At 38.4% G+C, this 18,949-nt stretch overlaps 1 protein-coding gene across 3 annotated transcripts in view; it reads right to left on the reverse strand.

Annotated features, from left to right (window-relative positions):
* LOC133409133 (ataxin-7) overlaps positions 1-18,548 on the reverse strand; it is a 47,426-nt gene extending 28,878 nt beyond the window's left edge. For 2 of the 3 annotated variants that reach the window (XM_061688738.1, XM_061688736.1), the window contains exons 1-4: positions 18,412-18,548; positions 17,365-17,463; positions 7,846-8,061; positions 7,604-7,672 (exon numbers count right to left, since the gene is read on the reverse strand). In XM_061688738.1, coding sequence (XP_061544722.1) covers positions 7,604-7,672; positions 7,846-8,053 — 277 coding nt within the window. In that variant the 5' untranslated portion in view covers positions 8,054-8,061; positions 17,365-17,463; positions 18,412-18,548. Of the gene's footprint in view, positions 1-7,603; positions 7,673-7,845; positions 8,283-17,364; positions 17,464-18,411 lie in introns of those variants that run through there. The other variant, XM_061688737.1, reaches the window with a different exon arrangement.
* Positions 18,549-18,949: the final 401 nt, after the last annotated feature.

Consider the following 18,949-nt stretch of genomic DNA (forward strand, 5'->3'; position numbering starts at 1 on the left):
GTTCCCCAGTGTTATAAGTGCATTAGGTCCCGTTCACAGCCTATATAATCACACACAGAGACGTGTATTTCTGAGAACCATGTTCCGATAAAAAAATAAATAATGAAACACTCAACGCAAACTGAAGAGTAAACCATATAAAAAACAAAAATAGTGATGGCTATCTAATACTTGGCTGGATTCATCCTGGAGTACATGGTGATAAGAAGAGGCCAAAGTAGTGATCCAAAGGTTACCTGCTGTCAAATAACCATGAAGTCTACTATTTTCCTGGTTATGACTGAGTATATTGCACTGGAATCCAACTTGTAATTGTATCTCTTGTCAAACAAATTGCAGATCATTTCTAATTTTCTATTTCTTTTATCATGTGTTAAATTCAAACACCTTTGCTGTGGGCAACTATTTTAGGTGGTGGATAACAAAAGATGGATGCATGTATTCATCAGTTATGTCCTTTTGTAAAAGGTTGCATTTGGGTTCTCCAAACAAAATATTATTTGGCAACTTGTCGTTATTTTATAGACTAACAAATGTTTTTTCAAAACACTGTCCAAACTGGATGTTATATTTGAATGTACTGTAGTGTTTTTCTAGACAGGCAAAAGAAGGTTTCCAATCGGTGAAAAGATGCTCCACTAACCAAATAGTTGGTCTCAAGCTCACAAACACAGCAAACCAAAAATCTCCTAATTTGAGGAACTTAATTAAGAGATTGCTTGGAGTGTTATGGTGAGATACGCGAAGGAGAGAATGCAAGACTGGAGCCTCTCTCTAATATGTACCACTCAAAAGCTGTTAAGGGTCCTCAAAACATAATTGACGGGGCCTGGAAGGGATGAGGACCATTACTCAATGATCACATAAGGTCTACCAGGTGGGATGCCTCTTAGGGTAGTGAGTGGCATTTGTGGGTGAAATGACAGACCTGAGCCTACTTTGTGCATGTGAATTGCATTAAAACACTTAGCTAAATGTCTCCTTAACCACAAGACTTTTGTAGCGGCTGAAATGGCCAAGGAAAAAAAGCCCATGTCTTCACTACACTGACAGAGGTGTATAAATGACATGACATTGAATAGAAAATCATGCTGCTGATGTGTACTACCAAGAGTCTGGCTTCGCTAAATAGGGGATGAATGCCATGCCAAGGGGCATGTTTACTGGTTTGTTTGTGTTGTACACACAGCTTATTAATGTCTTTCCGCTCAAAATGACGCAAAGTTATGGAGATTAGAAAGTTACTTGTTAAATAAAGAAAAAAATTGTCGACCCAATATTATTTAGTAAGCCATATTTGATAAATAATTAGTCACTCTCTATTACGACATCCTAATGAAATGATACACACATCGATAACAATATTCTTTTTTCACAGTAGATTAATGGCAAGGTCAAATAGACCTCATTTCCAAACAGCCAGCATTGCTCACTTGGAGTGGTACACAAAGAGTTGGCTCAACTATAAAAGCATCCTAGCCAGATCTGCTCGCTAGTCTAATTCAACAGACTTATGTACTGACTGCACTGTTAAAAAAAATAAACACAAAACATCAAACTTGAAAAGGCTAATGGTCTATGGACTCTGTACATGTCTCCTTAAATCACACCGTGTAGGGAAAAAGGATGCAGAGAGAAGGAAGTCATCAGGAAACGCAAAGAGACAGAGGACAGGAGCAAAGCCAAGAAACAAGTATGGTAGATGGAGACTGAAAAAGAGCAGCAACAGGCCTGGGCAAGATAAAGAGAGAGTGAGCGGAGGACCTATGCGTAAGAAAGAGGAAAGAGCGTTTGTGAGCAGCAAAACAGGGAGCGAATGAGAGTCCAGTTAATCTCAGCATCTTCATACAAGGCAGTGATGAATGATCTAGGTGGCTGCCTCCAAGCAGCAAACACTAGATGAATCTAAACCTGAAACTGACACTGGTCTTCTGCCACAAACACTGTATATGTAAGAAACAAAGTCATAATTTGCTGTGCATTTATTTAAAAAATATATATACTATGTCTGTGTTTGAATAATCTGTTCTATAGCGTGTCAGTGGTTACACCACAGTCGGAATCTGGCAAGAATCATGGCAGAGAGTGGGAGAGCCACCTGTAATACTCTATCCCACATTCACACACGGATGAATATAATTCTATCTACACACACAGCAAGAATTGATCGGCCCAATGACAGTCTCCGATGGGTACTGCTACATGATACACATGTTTTACGGTTTCAAGGCTAGAGATGCAACATTCATGGATTTAAAATGGCCTTTTTCACATGCTCTTTATGAGAGGCAAGGCACATACAATAAAATCCTTCCTGGATTTCTTCAGTATGAAGGAGTCTCTTCTTAGTTATGTGTGCAATGTAATGTACAATACAGTATTAAACATAACACAGTGTACATAAGCACTGATTGTCAGCTGCATGGATATGTGCTACTTGAATCGTGCAACGGTCTTATGCTCTGTACACAGGCCGCATTATTGACCTATGAAGGCGCAACACCAGATAAGTGCCATGACAAAGAGAGTTAACCCTTCACAACAAGACAAAACAAACTTGTGCTTGACACCGAGTGATCACATCCTCATCATTGGCCAAAATGAGATGATCTGAGCGACTGTTTACCTGTATCATTCTGAGTTTGGTCATCTCTCTTAATATAAGTACAAAAGTTAAGACAGGGGGGAGGGGGGGAATGATGCTACCCTTTGTCTGTGCAAGCTTTTACTTTGGTTATGACGTATGCATGCCACTAGTGATCCCCTAATTAGCTTTAGGGGCTTAGTGGTGAAGCACATATGATGGTCAGAACAGAATAGGGTGCTCAGCTTGGAAAAACAAAGATTTATCTTAATTTTGATAAGCAAAGAGCCTAAATAACAATGCTGTAACAACTTCAAGTAATACATTTGCTGTCCATGTGTCCTTGAAAAAAGACAAAAACTCCTAATGGTAAAATAATAAATAAGTTTTAGTATCTGAAATATATACAAATAAACTACAAATGGTAAAGCATTGGCAATTGAAATTAACTACACAGCACAATATGGCTGACAAAGAAAAATGTTAAGAAATCAGTACTGCACGAACTGTTCTCATTTCAATGTTAAATGAACAATGACTAAACAACACAATCAAGTATTACCCTTATCATAATAGTCTTGTTTCATTCAGTGAAAACTTTCAAGGTTTATGGGTGTCTGGTAAGTAGGGGCATAGTTGAGGAGGGGGAGGGGGGAAGGGTTAGGTCCCCGATCACTTTCCAAATCTGACCCCTCTGCCCTCACACATTTACAGCCATTAAAACGATACCATTGCGTGTGAACATGTTGTGACAGGCTTTTCCGAGCTGCCCTGGAAGGAATCATGAAGAGTCGCCGCGCAGACGACCAATCACACAGACAGCAAATGAAATAGACTGACTTACGTTAAAAAAAAATATGTGGAGCCAACCAGTCTGCAAAATGCAAAAAATGTTTTCAAACAATGTATATTGAGTAAAACCTTTACACGTTGACAATGCCGCCAATTCATAACAAATTAAGAGACACGTAAACGTTAAGGGATCATATGGAGTAAGTTGGTAATTACTGTCCTTATTATCACCCAAAGCTCTTTCAAATCAGAAGAGCATTTTAATACACTATATGTGTCAAAGTAAATAGTGTTATCTGTGAGATTGCTGTGGCTCACTCTTTTTTGCTTGTAGGAAAACAGGGTGAATCAGAGCTCTGACGGTAAGACTAATATAAGTATTGTTACCTACAGTATGTTAGCTTACTTGCGAGCAAGAGTATTTTAATTCTAGAAACAAACGCAATTCTTAGTTTCTCCTCTAAATTTGTGGTCACTGCTTTGCACATATTTTTTTCCAACCTTTCATACTACAATATAAAAAGCACTTGTGCTTTGCACGTATTTCATATCTTGAATATATGCAATACATAAAATCCATGTTTTGAAATACTCGATGTATAGTAAGTAAATGATTTAATCCTCATATTGTCTTGTTCACACTGTATTTCAAAAGGTTTCCTGTTACCAGAGTTGATGGGTAAAGCATGTGTCTACTTAACGTTCAGAATGGAGTGATGAGTCATTCGCATTTTTATATCCCCACGTTCACATACACTTATTCTGTTTATGGAACCTAGATATTTGGGAATTAGTGACTTCAGTCTTCAGATGATTTTAAACTTTTGAATTAGGACCTGCCATTTTTTAGGTTTTGGGCATGACTGGTGTCGTGTTTGATTCAAAACGTAAGAAAATAGGCAAAAATCTTGTTCAGTCTTCATAAGTCCAAGGTGATGTCTATCAATGTGTGGTTTTATTTAAAACGCAAAGACAATTTGTGTGCTTTTATGGAGGACTAAGGGAATCAGAAAGTATTAAAGGTTGACAGGCTAAAATCAGAGGATTTGAACTTTTAAAAATATTTAAAATTAGAACCTTTTCACATCCTTTCCACTTTCTTTTCAATACAACTGCTGGCAAGAATGATGTTCTACTAAATGTTTGTTTTCCCAGACATGCAAACATAAAAGGCATGAAAAGGTGACAAAAAAATGTAATAAAATAAAATAATTGTAGTGGGGTCTTGGCAGATTCCCCGGCCCCCCACAGAGAATTGTTTTTATTTTAAAATAAATTAAGCAATCTGGAAGGCAATCTGGAAGTCAATCTTTTTTTTGACTTGAGTTCATTGTCACATTTCTGTGGGGCCAATTATTTATTACTTGTGCACTCACTGTAGTTGTCTCGCCATGCTGCACTATTTGCATATACTGGCCACTCATGCCAGAGTAGCATCTGCTCCATTTGCACACTGATTGAGGAGTATCTGTAACATTTGCACAACCGTCATTGTCCCAGATGATCGGACTACTTGTCACTTTAAACCGCATACACTCCTTGAAGTCTCAGCGCCCTTTGCACAATGGTCATTGCACCGGACTATTGCAATATTAGTCGTTCGAACTGCTCTAAGTGCTAGAGGACTCTGCATCTTTTTGCACAATTGTTTTTTGTCAATGTCTTTATGTCCCCAAAGTGTTCTGTAAATTGACTGTCTGTTGTACTAGAGCGGCTCCAACTACCGGAGACAAATTCCTTGTGTGTTTTGGACATACTTGGCAAATAAAGATGATTCTGATTCTGATTCTGAAGACGCTGAAGAGTACAATAAGGTGAAATAAATTTTCTTCAGGGAGAAAAATATTTATTTACACCGTTCAAGTACATATCAATGTACAAATTTAAGATTCAAATTCAATTTGTCTCATTTCTTTGCCTTCTTGTTCTGGCTCCAACTTGAGCCAGGCCCATCTCCACCTGCAACTAAGACCTGCTTAAAGCCATGCCACATGAATAGCATTCTCCTCTTTAAGCACGCTCATTCTGGAAAAGAATATACTAAAATAATTGTTTCACTTCATTTTTCACTATTACCAACTTCAAAGGGTAATCCAGGAAAATATTAAGTACAATATTTTTCTGTTTTTATTGGTCATTTCTGAATTTGAAGTTAGTTCATTCTGTGTTGTGAATTAACCCTTAACATCACTCCATTGCTTAAAACATTTAACATTAACATCAGTAAACTAATTAGATAATTGTAGCCGCGTTTCCTAATTAATACAAGATGTACTAGTGGATCAACTCTTGTCATCGATGTTACATGTGCTTCACGGTTCCGCTGGGACCACAACCAGGGCCACGACACGCAGCACCTCAAAGCGAAAATACAAAAGACCAGTGCAACAAATATGACACTGGCTGATCTGATGAGCAAAAAATGTTGCTTAAATGTAAGAGTAGCAATAGAGGATGTCTGCTCCAGAGGTGGGTAGTAAGAGTACTGTTACTTGACAACAATGTCACTCAAGTAAAAGTAAAAAGTAGTACTCCAAAAAATTATTTGAGTAAAAGCAAAAAGTACACAGTGAAATTATAATTCAAGTACTGAGTAAATAGTGAGTAACTTCAGATTTTTTTTTACCACAGCATGAACATCAATAAAAAAAAAAAAATTACAAAATAAAATGTGCAAATTCTGATGTTGCTGTGTGCGTGCATGCGTGTGTGTATGCACAGTCAAAACTACAAATAAAAAAATGCAATTTACTGCACGGTGTTTTCTAAAGTTATAAGTGAGCCGGAATATCCACATTTGGGCAGACACTGCCAGACAAATACTACATTACATGAAAGCTGTTGTTTTTGTTCGTCTAAATGTAAACACGAATAGCTTGCCGTTGCCTTCATGGTAATGACGACCTTCCCAACATGGCCGGCACATACACACGACAATCAGTCGGGCTGGCTCATCTAGTGTGAATACCTATGTCCGGGAAACCCAATGGAAGACGTGTGAGGTCGTGACTTTTTTGTGTCGTTTGATTGGTGAACTAGACTTAAACGTCACTAGCGTTTAAATTGGATTGACGCAAACAGCGCTGATAGATAAAATAGTTGATAGATAAATAAAAGTAGTGAGCGACATTTAGACCAATTGTAACGAAGTAAAAGTACCTTTACTTCTGAACAGAATAAAGCGGCGGAAGTTTTTTTCTGGTCTCGTCAACTTCTGTGACTTAACCAAAGCAGGTCTCCAAGCGCACAGGCGGAACCTCAGGCCGCATGTTAGTCCGCTGCGGAGCAATATTCACAATTACATCTGTGTGTGGAAGGTGGATTTGTGGAATGGATCGAGCTGACAGCGTTCAAGGAGTAAGAAACAGCCTATGACGACGGCCACAAACCCACCTCCTTCTCTAGAAAAAACGAATCGGCTTTATACGATTCACGTAAATGGCCTATTTTGAGTTCAAAACTGCGAATTTCGCTGAAAGGCGACTGATTTGCATGTATGTTTTCAGCATTGCCATTGGACATTTAACTACCGGGCTACTTTTGCTTTACTGTCGTTGTGTTTTACAGAGTTGGACAGTTTTCTTATTTAGATATTTGGCCACTATGGAGAGGAGAAGTTAAAACTGAGAGGATAATTATTTGTTCATAAAGGTTGTCTTACTGCTGAACAGTAAGTCCCAACTCCACTTCTACAATAATAGCTACACGCCTTCTGGTAGGAATAATTTGATGTAGTAACGACCCCAGTGAGGAGGAGTGGTACAGAAAACGGATGGATGGATGGATTTAGCACAACAAAGGGAAATGTGTGTACTTCCACAGGATAAACTATATTACAGGTCTAATCACCCACTTTTCACACTTTTGACTTCAGGTGCAAGATGACATGTTAGGTGACAATTATGTTAAATGAATAATGTTACAAATAAGAGTCTCTCACACGTTTAAATGAACAACATTAAATGAACACCAGGAGGGCATTATTATTTATACATTTTATGCCTATACTCGATGACAGCCAGTTATTCAAGAGGTTATTTTAGAGACGGATGTCAACTACCACATAAATAAAACGTTTCACAAATAATACTGGTCTCCAGTCATATGAGGGCATTTTGAACTTAAGAGTTTGAATAGGTGTGTATGGAGCAAACCCAAGAACCAAAATACTGTACTGTACACATTTGGCCCTGGACAGGGGGAAAAAAATAACAAAAAAACACTCACCTTCTCTGCACAAACGCATGGCTTCGCGATTTTTCCCCAAGTCTTTGAAACTTTCCTCCAATTCAGCACCTGAGAATGGGTCAACCCGACACAGAGCCAAATAAATAGTTGCACGTTGTTACCACTATGGTTTCTTCATATTCCGCCGACAACTGCATGCAAACGGCCACAAATAAGCACACCACCGCCGGCGACGCTCCACCTGGCTTCGGCGCACACATTCGGGACGCGAGCGGACTCACCGTCGTTGCAGTGGAGTTTGGCGGCGTCGACCCAGCTGCTCCAAGGCTGTCCCACCATTATTTCTGGACTCGGCAGGGATCTCCGCTCCGCAACAGTCGCCATTGCTGTGGAGCCTTCTCCCCGCTGGCTCGGCTGCTGCTGCTTCAGCTGCTGCCTGGCTGCTCGGCGCTGCTCCCCCCTGACGTCATCCTCGGCCCTTTCCGACATTCTTTCCGCTACAATGTAACGACACGAGAGTCAAGCTTCGCACAGGAGACGACTTTATTCATGATTGGCACCGCGTCGTCTGGCCTCACACGTCACCCAAAATAAACAAATCAAAAACACAGCGTGTGGCCACATAGAAGGGGGGGAACCAAGCGTTGACGAAAGTAGCTGACTGGGATTGACGGCCTCTGCTCTGCTCCAAGGCTGTTCAAGCATTTGTATTATTGTTGTAATAATTATCACAATTTCTTGCATTAGAAATCAAATTGACAATTCTGTGTATATTTTAAGTAGTCACCCTTATATCACAGCAAATTTTCGCAATCAACACATATGCCCCCTAGGGGATGTTTGCAGAATCTGCGCAATCCAGGGGTCACCAATCCATTTAAAACAGAGCTACTTCTTGACTATTGATTAATGAGAAGGGCAACCAGTTTGATGGACACTTCCAAACTAAAATAATAAATTCTCAAATTACCTTTATTTTTAATAAATTATTAGATTCATCTCTGTGAAGACACTGATCATTTTAATGATTTCTCACAACTATTCTGGGATAGGCTCCAAGCACGCCCTAGAGAGGATAAGCGGTACAGAAAATGGATGCATGGATATTATCGACACAGCTATAACAAGGTAGCAAACAGACAAATATCAATTTGCATTAGTTTATTTCTATACAGTTCATCAAGTGTTTACATTTTCAAATGACTTCTACAACATTCCAAGAAAATCACAATGTCCCGTCACAGGTGAGCTATTTTTAAACCAAACCTACTCATGTTCCCGTGGGTGCTATGTTGGTGACCCCTGGCATAATCCAATGTGATACTTAAGTATCATTATCTGCCAACAATGCCATGATATTGACACCAGATCCTTGCTTTTCTGCGCAAAAACTCACCTTTGACCTTCAAGTTGAAAAAGTCCCACATTTTGAATGTAAAAATATGTGATAAAAAAATATATGCACCTGTATATACATATGCAAATATGTATATCCAAATATAAAACTATACATAAATAATTATAAATATAAATCGTGGGGCCCATTCAGTCAAACAGTTTAAGGACAATGTTCCTCAACGTACAATTGCAAGGAATTTAGGGATTTCATCATCTACGGTCCATAATATCATAAAAAGGTTCAGAGAATCTGGAGAAATCACTGCATGGTAGCGGCAAGACGGAAAACCAACATTGAATGCCCGTCACCTTCGATCCTTCAGGCGGCACTGCATCAAAAACCGACATCAATGTGTAAAAGATATCACCACATGGGCTCAGGAACACTTCAGAAAACCAATGTCACTAAATACAGTTTGGCACTACATCCGTAAGTGCAACTTGAAACTCTACTATGCAAAGCAAAAGCCATTTATCAACAACACCCAGAAACGCCGCCGGCTTCTCTGGGCCTGAGCTCATATGAGATGGACTGATGAAAAGTGTAAAAAGTGTTCTGTGGTCCGACGAGTCCACATTTAAAATTGTTTTTGGAAACATTTAAAATTGTTTTTGGAAATTGTGGACGTCGTGTCCTCCGGGGCAAAGAGGGAAAAAAAACACCCGGACTGCTATGGACACAAAGTTCAAAAGACAGCATCTGTGATGGTATGGGGCTGTGTTAGTGCCAATGGCATGGGTAACTTACACATCTGTAAAGCAACCATTAATGCTGAAAGGTACATACAGGTTTTGGAGAAAAATAATGATGCCATCCAAGCAACATCTTTTTCATGGAGGCCCCTGCGTATTTCAGCAAGACAATGCAAAAACCACATTCTGCACGTGTTACAACAGCGTGGCTTCGTAGTAAAAGAGTGTGGGTACTAGACAGACTCGTCTCCCATTGAAAATGTGTGGTGGATTATGAAGCGTAAAATACGACAACGGAGACCCCAGACTGTTGAACAGCTGAAGCGGTACATCAAGCAAAAATGGGAAAGAATTCCACCTACAAAGCTTCAACAATTAGTGTCCTCAGTTCCCAAACATTTATTGAATGTTGTTCAAAGAAAAGGTGATGTAACACAGTGGTAAACATGAACCTGTCTCAGCTTTTTTGGAACGTGTTGCAGCCATAAAATTCCAAGTTAATGATTATTTGCTAAAAACAATAAAGTTTATCAGTTTGAACATTAAATATCTTGTCTTTGTAGTGTATTCAATTAAATATAGGTTGAACATGATTTGCAAATCATTGTATTCTGTTTTTATTTATGTTTAACACAACGTCCCAACTTCATTGGAATTGGGGTTGTAAAAGACAGACCTGTTTGTCGTGTGCGGAGTAACGTGACTGTAACAAAGAACATAACATAATTGAATTAATGTTTTTTTTTAATGCCCTTTATCAACTCCTTGGCAGGGAATGTTAATAGTTTGAAGTTTGGATTTTTATTGAAGAACATTCTTATTTTTGGGGGGTTATTTTGTTGTTGGACTTTGAAAAAATATTTACATAAAAAAAGAAAGGTAGTTGGAGATTGATAAATAGAAGATGGAAAGACAAGAATTCATGTTATCTACTTAAATACAAAACAACAAATACCACTGATGTCTTTTCTCGCAAATTTGATTTCTCCTTTTTATAATATTAAAGTTTGTTTATTCCAGATTCAGTGTTTAAGCAAATTTTAAGTTTGTTGTCATATGATAAACTTTGATGCTACATGTCTGGAGAGAAGGGAAACACAGTGATTTTTCATTAAATATTGAGTTTGGCCCGTGATGTCCCAATTTTTAATTTTGGCCCACCGTAAATTTGCGTTTGACACCCCTGATTTAGAGTCTTCAATGAACCTACCATGCATGTTTTGGGAATGTGGGAGAAACTACAGTACCTTGAGAAAACCCACACTGGCACGGGGAGAACATGCAAACTCCACGCAGATAGGCTGGAGCCCAGATTTGAACACATGACCTTGAGTAAATTGGACAATCATGAATTTATAGGGGACATATCATGTATATTTTTTAATTGCTTGTTTACAAATAGTTGAGTCTCTGACATGCCTGCCCAACTAACAATTGTGAAACACTCACATAAATCTTACGGTACCCATCTATATATGAAAATGTGTCTGTGAGCGATTGTTCTGAATTTTGCTGAATTGTGACGTCCGTTTTAATGTGCTCACGGACGTTCGCTTTTATTTTAACACAGTAGAAGCCACTTGCCTTGTTCAATACCCTAGCTCAGACATGTCAAGCTCCCGGCCGGCAGGACCAATTTGAAGTCAGAGTTACACTGGCACGCACAACAGCAGCAAACAAACGTGCATGTAATTCTATGAGCAGCGTCTTCTTATTGGTATGAACTATACAGTACTCGGTGTTGAAGGTGTGGTAATACGACAGTCGTCCCATCGGGTGCTGCACGCCGCCTCGATGTCTTGCATTGGGCGGCGAGAAGGCTGACCGCTGAGCTAAAAGCCTTATCTGCCAGCTCAGCAGCAAGTACCCTCTTTAAGGATCGGAGAGTACACTTGCAAGGCCGAGCTTGCTCCCATTACTCAGGTACCACTTTCAAAGGAGCCACATGGCTACTTATGCACCGCTCGTGCATTTTAAGTACTAGCAACTGTTACTGTTAATCTTGGAAGCTGTCTTGTTGTCGATGAATGAAGATGCATTGCTGAAGTATTCGTGGTTGTGTCAGCACAAATCTGACTACAAAAAGTGAACGCAAAATTGACTGGCAATGACAACTACGAAAAGAATGCTGCGCCGACGAACTTCTTGTTTGATGGGTGGCAATGACATCTAGGGGAATACTTTTCAGATTCTTATAGAGTGAGTTTTTATTCACATCTACGTCACGTTAGTGTTTATTTGCAGTTTTGACAAAGATGAAAATGTTTCTCATGATTGTTACAGTGCAAATCTGACTGCAAAAAGTGTTTTGATGCTGAAAATCACACATTTACAGGATTAAGAAACAATGGAAAATTATATAGACGTGATTCAGTAGTATTATTCTTGTTTTCTGTGAAGTTTGAACTAGTAAATCTGATTATGCGCTTGCTGTCAGTGTAACTTGGAAAATAAAATCGCTCGGGCGCACTCCATCTTTGTTTGTTTAAACCTAGCAAGCTTAGTTAGCTCGGGAGTAAGCGTCGTAGTTACTAACTCAAAATCATTGGATGATCACAATTTTACCAAGTGCTGGCGATCACATGCTAAATTACTTTAGATAATGACTATTTTTGGTGTCGCAGGCAAAGTATTTTGGTGAAAATATCAATGACTGTCTCAAGCAGCAGCCGCTGCTGACATCCCCATTAGCTTCTGCTGTTGCAGTTTGCTAACCTTCTTGGTGCCCACATATAATCAACAGTACAAATAATAGATTAGTACACCACATAGTACATCAATACAGTAGTTACACGAGTAATTGATACAGTAGTTACTCCGAATACATGCTAGAGTCAAATATAAACAACATTAACACAAGACACCAATTAATAATTTGAGAAGATGTGAAATAGAATACTGTTAAAACAACAATATTTTAATCCTCAATCTGAACCTCTCAGTGGATATAATAAAACAAAATAGCAGGCATGTCAAACTCGCAGCCCATGGGCCACATCCCGCCTACGACATTATTTTGTGTGGTTGGTGAAAGAAAGTAATGTGTCGACTTCCATGAATCTTGCTAAAATCTGTACCAAAATTTCACATTGTAATATGTAAGAAATAATCACGTTGCGAAATTGCAAGCATTTATTTTTGTTACCAAACCCCTTTTTACTGTAAGTTGAATAAACAAGTTAAATTGAACAATTATTCTTGACTTCTCATTTGAAAACTACTTATCTATCATTTTGTTTGTGTATATAATGCTCGGTGGCCGACCGGTTAGCAAATCTGTTCTGTGGACCGCGGTTCAAATCCCGGCCCCGCCTGGTGGAGTTTGCATGTTCTCCCTGTGCCTGCATGGGTTTTCTCCAGGTGCTCCGGTTTCCTCCCACATCCCAAAACATACATGGTAGGTTGATTGAAGACTCTAAATTGCCTTTAGGTGTGAATGTGTGCCCGAATGGTTGTTTGTTTATATGCGCCCTGCGATTGGCTGGCGACCAGTTCAGGGTGTACCCCTCCTCTCGCCCGAAGATAGCTGGGATAGGCTCCAGCATACCCGCGACCCTAGTGAGGATAAAGCGGTACAGAAAATGGATGGATGGATATACAACCCCAATTCCAATGAAGTTGGGACGTTGTGTTAAACATAAATAAAAACAGAATACAATGATTTGCAAATCACGTTCAACCTACATTTAATTGACTACACTACAAAGACAAGATACTTAATGTTCAAACTGATAAACTTTACTGTTTTTAGCAAATAATCATTAACTTGGAATTTTATGGCTGCAACACGTTCCAAAAAAGCTGGGACGAGGGAAACCATACCAACAATGTGGCCCGCGACAAAAATGAGTTTGATAGCCCTCCCCTAGCTCCACCACTTGTCGTCAAGGTAAGAAAAGCTCTAATCACAGTTGACCTAGCAGTATACAGGACTAGGTGAGGTGAACTGTCGCTCACTTGCATGAGACTGGGCAACAAACTCGAAAGGGCTAATTTTAACAAGACAAGAGGGGTAAAGTAAAGTACTGTACTATATACTATAATCCCTGATGGTTGGGATATTTTGATGAAAACATATCACAGATGTTATTTTAAATTGTATACATTACATAATCTGTTTTTTTAATTGTGAAATATAATCTGAAATAAGTGTATAAAACTTGATGGCTCATTAGTTTAAAATCAGATGTGTTGCTTGTTTGTTTAATTATCTAAACATTAATTACGTCATACCGCTATAAAATATTTTGGTGCTTTAGTAGCATCTTATTACATTATGTTGTGGATATGGAGCTAACTTTGGCTGTTGAGGTCCTAGATTCTGGACATTTGCTCAGTAACGACATTGAATTCAAAACAAATTATCATAACAAAAATGTGTATTGATACTGCAAGATTGGATAATGGCTTTTACACATAAAATGCTAATGCAATGTAAAACATCTGTGGTGTAATGTTAGCTTAAAAAGGCCAAAAACTGTGGTCAACGTGTACTAATCAAACATGTTTGTCATTTATATTGGAATAGGTGCGAGCTATCCACTGGAGTGTAGCAAGCAAAGAAACAAAACATCTGATTTAGTCTCTAACAGGGTGATGGTGACTCCGTTACATTGACTGACCCTTCACACATGCACGATCATGAAAATAAACCATTGGAATGAGGTGGAAGAAGTTTGTTGTGTTACAGACAGATGCCATTTTGTAGGCATGTTCACGTTTGACCAGACTAAAGGTTTAGCTTCACTTTCAGAATGAAACGTCCAAAGTGTGCTTTTTCAACTTCAACTGACAAAAACGGACAAGCATGCAGCGGAATTTTCAAATAATAAGACTGTCCTAACTTCAAGCGACAGTCACTTGTCATTTTACTTTTTCTGACATCAAGAGGGTTAGGGTTATAAAAAAAATAAAATTAAAAAAGACCATTGTGAAGAAATGCAACAAAACATCATCTACTGAGGGACACTTGGTGGGACAAATAAGTCAAACAGAAATTAGTCTTATGTACATTGACGGATGCGCAGAAGTTAACTTAAACATCGCCTGTGAACTGAGGTAATGTCAGTTACTACCCACTTTTCCTTACCGGAGAAGTCTATTTGAGGGAGGTATTTATTTTTCCCAAGGGGATAACACGGCGTCTCTTAGCAGGACGGCCACTATTTGAGGAAATACATCACATACACAATTCTATCAAAAGTTGTATTCCAACCTGTTGCTCAGAGTGATGTACTGACTACTCTCTGATGTACGGAGAGAAAATCTATACATGGCCTTTATTTTACAATGCTAGTGATTACTGCATCTTACAAGTTCAAGATTACTTACATGGAACGATCCCTCCTCTGAAGAAACACTTCCTTTTTTCTACCATGCATGAAAAAAGCACCCTTATCAGACAGCAGAACCAAAAATTATAAATCGGCAATATTGGTGGATTTAACAAGTTCAAGTCCTCTTTTCATTGAATTCATTTTTCTACTACGGCAAAGACGTGTACATATAACGACTGTAGATACACATACTTAACGAGGAAAACAAACGATTCACATTATCGTGATAAGTTGACAATATGCTTTCTTTTCTGGAAAATTGATTTGTGGAATTTGTATGTTCTTCTTTGGATTAAACGTTGCTGACAAGGGCTCAAAAAAACAAATAATATTGCTGATGGATTGAATTGGATAGTTTATCCATGGACAATAGTTTAGATTTCTATTTTGTGAATGTACCTGTACTGTATAGATGTTTTCTCTTGCATGCTCTTGTTTTTATATATTCATATTTCCTATAGCCACTATTGCTACTGAAATGATGGAATTTTCCCCATTATGGGACTAATACAGGTTATCTTAACTTATATTACAAATATTTATTATTAATAATAATATAATTTCAACCTGACCACGTTCTCAGATGACTTCTGCAGTGACGTATCAATTCATTTCTGGTTCAGGGGGTGTCTTGTGTGGCCGTGAATTATTTTACATTTATATCTCCAGACACGTATTAATTGGCTTGTTATATTTCTGTTCAAAGTTGGTTACTCTCTGCTATAACGCGGTTCCAGCCAGACCTATGTGACAAGTGTACTGTATCACCCAATCACTTTTTTCGGTGTTTTGCGACTTCATGACACGATAGCTAAGCAATTAGCATCATGCTTTTCCGTCTTTGCTTACCCATTCCTCGTCCTCCCTTTGCGATAATGATATGGAAGAAGTGTAGTTTATTCGTTGCTATGGAGGCGATGTTTAGTGACTTACAATGCGTTAACACCGGAAACAAAGAGAACTTTCGTCTCCGCGGCTTAGCAAATGGGGGTGGGCGTACTAAAATAGCCTGCCCCAAGCATCTTTTTTTTCCCTCTCTCGATTTTTTTAAACAATATAGTGCTTATTTCATCGCATTCATTCATGAAATGTTCGTCACGGTGGCCGGACACAGTGCTGTACTGGTTGGTAAATGTCAGACGCTGGATTTTTTTTCTTCCTCTCAATATTCGGAACAATCGGTGTTACGGCCGGAACGAGTCAGCGTTCAGTGATTTCCGTAACAAAATACCGATGTTCCTGAACATTTGACAGCTATGCATATATTGGAAAGTTTTACCTGGTGGATTAAACAGGAGCTGATATCCTGGCAAGAAGGATGAAAGTTAGAAGCTTTCTTTTGACTCGGTGTTTAAAGTTCTTGTGTCCTTTTCTCTGGACCAATAAGTGAAACTGGACAATTTCATAAGGTTTTGATATTTTATTATTATAATATTAATATTTAATAAAATTTATATATTATTTAAGGTATGCAAAAACTGCTATATGGTCTCTTGGCATACTGTGAGAAGTAAATTGTCTATTTTTCTGTTTTATACAGGATAGATTACAGATGAGTGCATACTGTATCCTCTGTCCAAAATCAAAGATATGAAAAGCACACAAACCCATTTTTATTACTTAATTCCATCACCCATTAAGAATGGATAAGAGAATCAACAATAACATTGTGTGACAACAGTTATTATATAATAATATACTTGGGTAGCAATTTACAATACATTACTGAACTCTAACTGAAAAAGGGAACTTTTAGTGTTCTGCGCTCTTGCACGCTATGCATACATAGCAATAATAAATTTAATTATCGGTAAGGGAATGTAAAAATTTACTCATCCAGTCCATTGGATGAAGGCCGTTTTATCCAATTCATGTTTTTTCATTAGAAATTGAAATCTGCCTTCACAGTTATCAATGATTGTTTATTGTTTTACAAAGTTTAAACAGACCTACTCCAGCAAAAACTGGGACGCTAATGTAGCTCACCTGTCTATGGGTTTTATAGTGACTATAGCGAAGTTAAATTATGTATTTGTTGTGTTTCTTACCTTTGAGATTTAAACCTTACGTTAACTGAGCTTTCAGGCACATAATCATAATGAAGTCTAATTTGTTTGTTTGAATGACTTTCAAGAATTTTTAAATAAGTTATATATATGCTGTAATTTTATTTAGTTTAGTATAGCTTTATTTTAGCTTTTTGTAAATCAAATTACTATCATGTTTTTTATATTATGATTTGCCAATCTATCAGTTACAAAATTGCAATAAATACAACATTCATGAGACTTATCATGAACTATCAAATCCTAGCATTTTATCAACTGTAATTGATGTGAATGGCACAGAGGTCATAAAGAAGTGACATATTACCTTGGCAAATAAGGAAAAAAGTAACTTATTTGTAACTCAGTCAGCTGATCCACATCAGTTTGGGTTCTCAGTGGCTCCCGCATACACTGAAGAAGATACCTGGAAGCACACATGCACATTAAGGGGAGTCTAGTTAGTAGCTCTTCTTCGGTTTATGTTGATACAATTATTCCTTCAAACTAGTGTATTGAGAAATTGGTCTTCAGCAAACATGTTCTTATTGAGCTATTGACCACTAAGCAGTAGTCCTCTCTATAAAACCCTAACTTTTTAGTTGTCTCGTTTAATAAGTAAACCATATCTGCTGGTGTATGAATGCATTTGTTCTTTTCTACATTTCATTTGTTGCTCTTCAAATGATACTGCTAACCTAAAACAAAATAAAGAACCCCAACTAAAACAACATAAATAAAGAAATAAAAGAGTTAAGCTCAACTGATATATTAAAACTGAGTAAGATACATTTTAACGACGGCTTGCTACATTGCTACACGTAAACAGGAGAAGCCTAATGAGAACTCCATTGCGATTTGGACTCTAAACCGCAGTGTGCAATTACAATGCAAAGTACTTACTTTATTTTATTTTTTTAAATAAAAAGAAAAAAAGGCAGAAAGAAAATAAAAAGAGTCGTCTATGACTGTCAAATAACTTCAGCTCGCAGTCCCAAGTCAGGACAAGTTTTGTGTAGCCTTGCTCACACCTCTAACACAACAACGATTATTGGTCATTTAAAAGAGAGTGAGTGAGATTGACGTGCGAAAAGGTGCGCTCACTGCTGCTATTCGTATAAGTGGGAAAACAATGTACCGGATACTGTACATATACTGTACATGTGACAGAAGCGGTGTAGTGCAAGCAGCCTGCATCCATTCAGATTCTGTGAGGCTGCTCCAAATGCTATCAGAGAGCATTTGGTGGTTACGTCGCCCTGCTAGCTAAAGCCAGCCATGACTAGCATTAGCGAGGAAGCAAGCTGCCAGGAGCCTGACAGCACAGCACAAGTCAATAGCAGTCGCCACGGGGCAACGGCAAGTTTGCCCTTACCAATCCTCTGGTTGCCGTACGTGTAAACAAACGCCGAGCCGATTGAAATCAACTAGATGCGAGGGGCAGCGCGGGTAGGACACGGCGAGAAAGAACGAGTTGCGGTGCTCAGCCTGTGTGGAGGTCTTCACCAGGTGCTTCCATGTCTGTTTACCAGACTGCATTCTGGGAATGTGACGTCACTGAGCCTTCGACGAGGAGCGCCCCTGTAAATTGCTCATGCACACTACAGTATGTGGCTCTCGTTTCATTATTGTTCCAAGCGTGTTTTTTGGAATACAGGCCACAATAGAGCTCTATGCAAACGTCGGTCAATAATTTCCAGTGGTGGGAACAAAGTATTTTGTTATATATATATACATATATATTGTTATATATATAAATTATATATAAATATATTTCAGGTATTTGTACTTCACTTGAGTATTGCTTTTTCTGACTACGTTTTACTTTTACCCTACATTTGACAACAGATATCTGTACTCTTTACGCCACTGGTTCTCAAACGTTTTAAAAGTACCACCTCTCGAAATACTTT

Source organism: Phycodurus eques, chromosome 10, assembly GCF_024500275.1.
Source record: "Phycodurus eques isolate BA_2022a chromosome 10, UOR_Pequ_1.1, whole genome shotgun sequence".
Lineage (NCBI taxonomy): Eukaryota > Metazoa > Chordata > Actinopteri > Syngnathiformes > Syngnathidae > Phycodurus > Phycodurus eques.